Genomic DNA, 9721 nt, shown 5'->3' with positions numbered 1-9721 from the left:
TCTGGCACCTTGATTTTCGAATGACATGCAAAATTTGCTTTCATCCGAAAAAAAAAAAAGTACTTTGGACCACTGAGCAAAAGTCCAGTGCTGCTTCTCTGTAGCCCAGGTCAGACGCTTCTGCCGCTGTTTCTGGTTCAAAAGCACACGCCTGTGCACGGTGGCTCTGGATGTTTCTACTCCAGACTCAGTCCACTGTTTCCGCAGGTCCCCCAAGGTCTGGAATTGGTCCTTCTCCACAATCTTCCTCAGGGTCCGGTCACCCCTTCTCGTTGTGCAGCGTTTTTTTGCCACACTTTTTCCTTCCCACAGACTTCCTTGATACAGCACTCTGGGAACAGCCTATTCGTTCAGAAATTTCTTTCTGTGTCTTACCCTCTCGCTTGAGGGTGTCAATGATGGCCTTCTGGACGGCAGTCTTTCCCATGATTGCGGTTTTGAGTAATGAACCAGGCTGGGAGTTTTTAAAAGCCTCAGGAATCTTTTGCAGGTGTTTAGAGTTAATTAGTTGATTCAGATGATTCGGTTAATAGCTCGTTTAGAGAACCTTTTCATGATATGCTAATTTTTTGAGATAGGAATTTTGGGTTTTCATGAGCTGTATGCCAAAATCATCAGTATTAAAACAATAAAAGACCTGAAATATTTCAGTTGGTGTGCAATGAATCTAAAATATATGAAAGTTTAATTTTTATCATTACATTATGGAAAATAATGAACTTTTTCACAATATGCTAATTTTTTGAGAAGGACCTGTACAGAGGTGACTAATGCAAATGATCACGAAGGTGCAAAATCAGATTTGGCTCACAATAAGCTGCAGTGTTATCGTAACATTTATTTCATACAGATACGTATTTTCTGGTGCCATTTAAAATTGCTGAGCCATTTAAAACTCTTCCCACACAAAGAACACAAATAGGGTTTAACATATGCATGACTTTTTAGGTGTTTCTGTAAGTGTGATGGCAAAATAAATTTTTTGTTACACTGCTCACATTTAAATGACCTTGATCTAGTGTGAATGTGCAGGTGATTTTTAAAATTGCTTCTTTTTTTAAACATTTTATCACATTCAGAATACTGCTCTTTCTTTCCATAATGAGATTGCAAATGACGTTTCAGGTGTTTTTGATATGTAAATCTCTTTTCACACTGAAGACATGAGAATGGCTTCTCCCCTGTGTGAGTTATTACATGTTTCTTAAAGTGCTTCCTGTCTGTGAAACTTATTCCACACTGATGACATATAAAACGGTTCTGTCTTGAGTGAATCCTTACGTGGTAATTCAGGTTCACTTTACTTCGGAATCTCTTTCCACACTGACCACATATGAACGGCCTCTCTCCATTGTGAATTCTCATGTGAGTCTTAAGATTTCCTTTTTGTGAGAAGGTCTTCCCACATGGTTTGCAGGTGTAAGGACTATCTCCAGTGTGAATTTTCATGTGGGCATTTAGGGTTGCTTTACGTGTAAAACACTTTTCACATTGAGGGCATATGTAAGGCTTCTCTCCAGTGTGAATTGTCATGTGGCTTTTAAGGCTTCCTCTTCTAATGAAACTTTTTCCACACTCTCTGCAAGTGTAAGGGCTCTCTCCAGTGTGAATTCGCATGTGAATTTTGAGGCTTCCTTTTTGAGTGAAACTTTTTCCACACTGTTGGCAGGTGAAAGGATTCTCTCCAGTGTGAATTCGCATGTGAATTTTAAGGCTTCCTTTTTGAGTGAAACTTTTTCCACACTGTTGGCAGGTGAAAGGATTCTCTCCAGTGTGAATTCGCATGTGAATTTTAAGGCTTCCTTTTCGACTGAAACTTCTTCCACACTGTTGGCAAGTGGAAGAACTTCTCTTTCCTGTCTTTTGATTTCTTTTGAGTGAGGTCTTCTCAGTCTGTGAGCAACTAAAAGATTTTTCTCCAGTAATAAAATCATGATGTTTCTCATACTGATCTTCTTCTTCAATTTTTTTCTCCTCTTTCAGCAGCATCATGGCTAAGACGAAAAGGATAAATACAAGTTAACCCAAGTTTAATGGCACAAAGCAACAGAAATAATAATTAAAAAAAAGACATAAAATGTATTAAAAACCAACATGTTTGCTAGATCCTTTACCCACTAAGCTACCGAAAAAGATGTTACCTGTGATCTCAGAAGCTTTCGTCAATTCTTCAATTCTGGCAGTTAAAATCTAAAAAAAACAGCTTGACTAAGGAGAACTGGTTAATCACTCTAAAATGTATTATAATATATTGTGCCCTCAAATTTTTTTTTTTTTTTTTTTTTTTTAAATTTTGTGTTCAGTTTTGTGGAGAAACTTAAAGAATATCCACCAGGTCTTAGGCCCCATCATAGTACAGTATTAAAGTATTGCACTGTATTAATGTTACCAATTATCTGCTTTTGGCACCTGAGTGCAGCTACATTTTTAAAGTGCTATTAGTTCTATCAACAATATCAACCTCAACTTAATTTGGGATAGCTTGAGAATTATGTTTTTTGGCATTTTTGGACAAGCATTAGCTTGGTTTAGATTCTATTTTATCGCTACCACAAAAATGTCTATCAGTCAACGCTGTGTCCACAAATAATTTCTGTCAAACAGTGCACAAGTACCAAATTGCTTTCTTCTGTGGTACCCAATACTCCCTCGTGCTCGGTCCTCACAAAGGCTGTAAAGAAGTCAAGTCAAGTATGCTTTATTGTCAATTCTTCCACATGTACAGTACATACATACAGAGAATTTAAATTGTGTTACTCTCAGACCCTTGATGCATGCAGATAACACTAACAGTAGAACATTAAATACAGATAATCAAATAAAAATTACAACTATACAAATAGGTCATGTAAAAAGAAAGATAAGTAAAGCAGTACTAGGCACATGGCAGATAGAGGGCAAACCAGTGAAGTAAACAGAGCAGATATAATGATTGTAGTGCAAAAGAGCTTATTCAGTCAAAAAGTGTCAAAAATCTCAGAGAGCAGTTCTTTATTTAAACTGACTGAAGAGGTAGTTGAATGAGGTCAGTTAACTGCTGATTGAGGTAGTGAGCAGACCAATGCTATACAAAGTGTCTGGTGCAGGTCCCAGTGTGTTGTGGGAGCTGGGGTGGGGGGGGGGGGGGGGGACTGAGGTTCAGAGTTCAGTAGTGCATGGGGAAAAACAGGGGAGGGGAGGGGGGCAATGTCGGGAGGGAGTTCAGCTTCCTGACAGCCTGACGAATGAAGCTGTCCTTCAGTCTGCTGGTCCTGGACTGGAGACTCCGCAGTCTCCTCCCTGATGGCCGCAGACTGAAGAAGCTGTGTGTCGGGTGGGTGGGATCACCTGCGATGCAGAGGGCTTTGTGGGTGAGACGGGTTCCATAAATGTCCTGGAGAGAGGGGAGGGAGACACCAACAATCTTCTCAGCTGCTCTCACTATACGTTGAAGGGTCTTCTGGCAGGACGCGTTGCAGGCGCCATACCACACAGTGATGAAGCTAGTCAGGATGCTCTCGATGGTGCCTCTGATGGTGCCCCCACATGATAGGGGCCGGGGCTCTAGCTCTTCTCAGTTTGCGGAGGGAGTAGAGACGCTGCTGTGCTTTCTTGGCCAGTGCTGCGGTGTTGTCGGTCCAGGAGAGGTTCTCTGTGATCTGCACACCCTGGAACTTGATGCTGCTCACTCTCTCCACAGACGCACCGTTGATAGTCAGAGGAGCATGCTGAGTGTGCACCCTCCTGAAGTCAACAACAATCTCCTTCGTCTTCTCCACGTCACTGCACCAACCAACCAGGCGGCTCACCTCGCTTCTGTAGTTTGTCTCATCTCTGTTGCTAATGAGACCTGTCGTGTCATCCGCAAACTTAATAAAGAGGTTGGAGTTGTGTGAGGTGTACAGTCGTGGGTAAGCAGAGTGAAGAGGAGGGGGCTCAGCACACATCCTTGGGGGGCCCCAGTGTTCAGTGTGATGGTGCTGGATGTGTTGCTGTCGACCCGTACTGCCTGAGGTCTTCCAGTCAGAAAGTCTAACAGCCAGTTGCACAGCGAAGTGTTGAGCCCCAGCTGGACCCGTTTGTTAATGAGCTGTTGAGGGATGATTGTGTTAAATGCTGAACTGAAGTCTATGAACAGCATTCTGAAGTATGAGTCTTTTTTCTCTAGATGTGTGAGTGCGGAGTGAAGACATCAGTGAGTTCGACTGCACAGTCTCTCAGTACACGCCCAGGAATGTTGTCAGGACCTAAGCTTTGCATGCACTGATCCTGCTGAGGGATCTCCTCACGCTGTCCGGGGACAGCGTCATCACCTGGTCGCCCAGAGGTGGAGAAGGAGAGGTAGAAAGCCAAATGGTAGCAGTCCAATGGTCCCAAGCCTGGTGGTCCTGAAGATCCCTAACATGGTGTTTCCAGTGATGGCAACTAACATCCCTGAAAGCACTGTCCTTGAGTTCCCAGAGCTCCCTATCATGGCTAGGAGGGCCATCCCTGAGTTCTCTGAGCTCACTGTCATGATCAGTCTAAGTCGTCTAAGTTCTTTTTTCCCTGTCATGACTAAACATTCACAGCATGTCCTTGGTCCATTGGCACCCCCATGGTCTACCAGAGCCCAAATCAACATCCTAGCATGCCTTCCCCAATTCTATTTTATGTATATCTATTTCTTTGTGCAAATTTTGTTATGTTGTTGACAATAAATTAAGGGAACACTTAATCATCACAGCATAACACCAACTCAGTTAAACTTCATGGATTTCAATCTGTCCAGTTAGGAATCATAAGTAATTGTGAATCAGTTTCACCTGCATTGGTGCACATGAAAGTGACAACGTGTGAACTGGAAAAGCAAAAGTGAGACAACTCCCAAAAATAGAATGGTTTTGCAGGTGGTGGCCAAAGACAATTCCTCTCTCCTTATCCTTCCTGACTAATTTATCTCCAGTTTTTTTTCTTTTTTAGGGTCCTTCTCACTGCTTGTAGCATGAGGCAGTACCTGCAACCCAATCAGGTTGCACAAGTTCAGCTCCTCCAGAATGCCACATCCATAAGTGCCGTCACAAGGAGGTTTGGTGTGTGTCTCCCAGCACAGTCTCAATAGCATGAAGGAGATACTGGGAGATGGGCCAGTATCTGCTTCTTTTTGTAAGGAGGAACAGGAGGAGCACTACCAGAGCCCTCCAAAAATTACTTCCAGCAGGTTACTGGTGTGCATGTTTCTGACAAAACAGGTCAGTTAATGCCGCCCTGTTTTCTTTTGGGGTGAAAGCAGGTTCACACTGAGCATGTAATAGACTTGAAAGAGTCTGGAGATGCAGTGGGGAACGTTAAGCTAAAGGATCCGATATACTCAAAACAAAGTACTTTTTCGCTCTTCGTTTAGGGGTAAAACGAAGTTCAAAATACGTGAGCAGCGGTATACTGTTATCCAATGAACCCAGAGAAAAGTTCTGCATGAAAAAAGGCAGAGACTCAGTGCACACCTCCTGTGACGTAATTGTCACAGGCCAATGATAGTACGAAGGTGTTCTGCAGCCACAACAAACTTTTCCGGAAAGTTCGCTTTGTTAAGTCGTTTCGAACTCCCAAAATGAACACAAACTTCGTTTTGGCTAGATTTTGTTCGAAATTACATCACATCAGTTCGTTCTTCGATTTCGCTTGAAGTATATTGGGCCCTTAAGTCTGCATCATCCAGCATGACAATTTTGGCAGTGGGTCAGTGATGGTCTCAGGAGGAATATCCAGAGAAATCTCCACGTGCTAGCCAACAATACCCTTACTGCTGTTAGGTACTGGGATAAAATCCTCAAAGCCAATGTCAGATCTTACACTGGTGTAGTGGGCCCTGGGTTCCTCCTGGTGGATGACAATGCCCACCCTTATGTTGCCACAGTCAGTAAGCAGTTTCTAGATGACAAAGGCATTAATGCCATTGACTGGCTCGCACGTCCCCCAGACCTGAAACCAACTGAGAACCTCAGAGACATTATGTATTGTACAAAGAGCAGGTCTAGCAGGCAATCCCCCAGGACACAATCTGCCATCTCGTCAAAAGCCTTGACCAGCGATGGGCAAATTGGAGGGCCACTGTCCTGCAGAGTTTAGCTACTACTGACTTTGATGAAATTCATGCAACTTTGATCAACCTGTAATTTAATTTTTTTACTTTGATCTACGCTGTGATTTTTAATCAGCCCTCAATGGATTGATGATTTTGGGTTCCATTAACCATTGTCACATAGTATTGTTCTCAAATAATTACACAATGTATATAAGCAAATATTTCCAACTTAAATATTTAATTTATCGCAATCCAATGTGTGATTTAAGTGTTCCCTTATTTATTTATTTGTTTTGAGCAGTGTAATTTTAAATGCCTTGTACTCCATTTTCCTGTTTCCCCATATTAATGCTTTATTGCCTCTACCTGTATCTAATTAGCCCTTGTTGTATTCAAGCCCATGTGTGTCCCTTGTTCCATGTCAGAACTTGTTCCTTCATGGATGGTCATGTTTTGGTTTGCTCACTTCTGTTTCCTTGTGTCCTGGTTCCTGTGTTTTGTACTATTATTATCATCACTACATTTAATAATCTGCATTTGGATTAGAAATTTAGTCTGAGACTCACACAACTGATCCCTGTTCTCACACCACACAGCAGTTTTCTCAAGGGATCACTGATCTGATACTCAGTATTAGCTCCAATACTTTTCTGCCGGATTGGGAATCAGTCAGACGAGATCAATCCAAATCGGATATTGTGCGTATATTCTGTGTTATTGTTAAGCCCCACAAAAGGCACAAAAACATTATAAAGCACCCTAAAGTTTCTGTGCACTATATTCCAAGTGTTCTAAAGACTTTTCATTGTTTAATGTGAGGTACAGATGTATATTAAAGTGTTAATAGAGGTTAAAGTGGGATGGCGGAGGATTGTGGTGGTGGACACATATACGCAGGGTTTTGTCTTCAGCTAATTTTTTTACACAGATTTACAAGCAGATTTTATATGTTCAAGTCACAAACATGGTCAGTCATTCAGCAGCGCAATTCTTGTCCAACAGGTATGTGTATGTGTGTGTCCATATCAATTAATCTATCTAAATTTGAACTGTGTTGCATAGGACGTTTTCGAAAGTGACTGGGACAGGAAAAATAAGGAATATTATCTCAAAAATGAAACATAGGCCTAATGAAATTTTGTTTAGAAAATCTTTTACTTAATTTGGTGTTCCAGGACAAATACATAAATAAATAAATACTGACCATCACTAACCAAAACCATTATAATCAGTAACCAAAATTAAATAAACTCTAAATCAATCACTAGCCTTTCAAAATTGCTTGTAAATCTCTCATTATGCTATATTTTCAGCACATCTCGGATTCAATCTTTTGGTCAACTTTTTCTCTGTTAATTAGCACAGGTTTTGTATTTACTTATTTATTGGAACTCATTGTTTATAGGTCATTTTGGGCAGGTGAGTGTGAGCAAAGTCAGTAGGTTTTTGTCAAATGCGATAACATTAATTTATGTAGAGGTCAATATTGTAATAAGGATTAATAGACTGAATTCAGCGTTGAGATTGAAAACCAACCTGTTTGTTCCTCAGGATCTTCTTGTTTGACTCTGAATGCTTCTTCAATCCTCACATCTTCACACTCCTCTTTAATAAACGCCATCTTTATAACAGTGTGTCACGTGGATCTCAGTAGCTTCACCAAGAGTTTTTCTGCACGTTTGGACACAGAAATACAATCATACAGACACTTAATATGTAGGCATTTAATACATGCACACTATATTCTCTCACGCACACATTATATTGTGTGTATATAATATTGCATAGTTATATAATATTATATTTGGTGTTCAATAATTTGCTGATTATATTTAATAGATTCTACTTTCATCAAAACATTCGCTATTGGTTTGTAAACACTCATTCATTGTGTTCTCGTTGCATTTACATTGTATCCACAAGCAGGTGTCGTCCCGTGCGATGATTACAGCGCTTCCAAACAGTGAATCATTCTGCGAAAGAATCGATTCAGTTCACTCGGAATTTTTCTCTTCACTTTTTTCGGGTTTTTTAGTTAGGGTTTGTTTTTCATGACAGAAACGAAGTAACACGCACCGTTTGTTACACAAATGTGGATGTGCTTTACTCAAAATATAAACGTTTATTAATGTTAGATAAAACAATATATTCCATAAAAAATTATTTATTGTACAATTCTTAGAAAGGCATGCATTTGTCTGAATATTTTCGTCCACTTAAACACATCTAAAGGCCCGTTCACACCAAAGACGATAACTATAAAGATAACGATAAAGATATAGTTCTAAAAATCGTTTTCAGTATTAAAGAACAGCAGAGTCCACACCACAACTATAACGATAAAGACAAAGAAAAACGATATCGTTGGAATCACTTTCAAAACGATTTTTCTTCCAGCTGATGAAGGATTAAAAATTGACAGCCAATCAGAATTCATCCTGCTGTAACGAGCTCGAGAGTTTAAAGCGACAGACGAGCGTGCACTTAGAATAAACAGAAGATATCGTTCGCTGGTGTGGACGCACAACAATAATATAGTTATCATTATAGTTATTGTTCATGGTGTGAACAGGGCTTTTTATAATGGTATCATTCGCTGGTGTGGACGCTAATATCGTTATCTTTATAGTTATCGTTCTTGGTGTGAACGGGCCTTAATGCTTAAAAACACAAACCTTGATTCAGCTTTATCCGACACAGCAGTGCGGAGCAGCCTTCGTTTTCTTCTTCTAGTGTTTTATGGCGGTTTGGCAAACCAGCGAAAAGGGCGCATTACCGCCACCTACTGATCTGGAGTGTGGAGTGTGCATAGATTTGGAAGAAAGAAACAACCCCAAAAAATAAATAAATAGATAGATAAATAAATAATTATTTGGATAACGAGGAGAGGGGGGAAAAAACTAGATTCTACCTATTGTTCCTGTGTTTTTCAGGTATTTAAACAATATTTCATGCACTCTTGATTGCCTTGACCCATTTCCTAACAATACTTTTAAAGAAATACTATCAACTCCCAGCCATCCTAATTCTTGAATGAATTGAAATCTCTCCCTTTCATATGCAGAACATTCAAAAAGAATATGCTTCACTGTTTCTAACCCTCCACATTTGTCACACTTTCCCGATTCATGCTTACCTATTTTATAAAGACTATTGTTCAATGCTGTATGTCTAATTCTCAGTCTTGAAAAAATTACTTCTTTCTTCCTATTTCCATATCTTTTCCTCTCCTTTCCAACACTCTCCAGAATCTGGAATAGATGTCTTCCTTTAGACCCACTATTCCATAACTTTTGCCATTTCTTACTTACATCAAATGAAATCAGTCTCTTGAATTCAGCTTTACTTAAAGCTAACTTAATTTCTATTTGTGGATGATTTAATGCTTTCTTTGCTAGCAAGTCAACTTCCTCATTTCCATTCACACCCACATGTGCAGGCACCCAGAGGAATGTTACCTCAATCCTTAACTGCCTTATTCTGAACAAACTTTGTAACACCTCCAATACTAAGTCTTGCCGAGCTTCAGATTTACCACTTAGTAGACCAGTGAGCGCAGCCATTGAGTCAGTACATATCACAGTTCTATCTGGCTGAACTTCTTCAATCCACTGTAGCGCTAGTATGATAGCTAATAATTCAGTAGTAAAAACTGACACGTGATCTGATAATCTTTTG

At 40.2% G+C, this 9721-nt stretch overlaps 1 protein-coding gene across 2 annotated transcripts; it reads right to left on the bottom strand.

Moving 5' to 3' along the window:
• Window positions 1-722: 722 nt before the first annotated feature.
• Window positions 723-8821, bottom strand: LOC109062221 (gastrula zinc finger protein XlCGF57.1-like). 2 transcript variants are annotated; one of them, XM_042744642.1, is made up of 4 exons: window positions 8719-8769; window positions 7953-8016; window positions 7580-7714; window positions 723-1994 (listed from the first exon to the last, which is right to left on the bottom strand). In XM_042744642.1, exons 3-4 carry the CDS (start codon window positions 7662-7664, stop codon window positions 838-840), a joined length of 1242 nt encoding a protein of 413 aa, XP_042600576.1. In that variant the 5' UTR covers window positions 7665-7714; window positions 7953-8016; window positions 8719-8769; the 3' UTR covers window positions 723-837. The 2 variants fall into 2 exon arrangements, with proteins under 2 accessions (XP_042600576.1, XP_018934854.1); XM_019079309.2 differs by lacking the exon at window positions 7953-8016 and having other exon boundaries at window positions 8719-8821.
• Window positions 8822-9721: the final 900 nt, after the last annotated feature.

The sequence above is a fragment of the Cyprinus carpio genome, chromosome A4 (genome assembly GCF_018340385.1).
Source record: "Cyprinus carpio isolate SPL01 chromosome A4, ASM1834038v1, whole genome shotgun sequence".
NCBI lineage: Eukaryota > Metazoa > Chordata > Actinopteri > Cypriniformes > Cyprinidae > Cyprinus > Cyprinus carpio.
The sequence above is the reverse complement of the archived record's forward strand: the minus strand, read 5'-3'. Positions and strand labels throughout refer to the sequence as shown.

Bases quoted from the DNA above. Each gene is read 5' to 3' on its own strand.
- LOC109062221 (XM_019079309.2), bottom strand. From the start codon at position 7,664: ATGGCGTTTATTAAAGAGGAGTGTGAAGATGTGAGGATTGAAGAAGCA. The intron at 1,995-7,579 runs GTTGGTTTTCAA...TTTTCGTCTTAG, and splicing joins AGATCCTGAGGAACAAACAG to CCATGATGCTGCTGAAAGAG.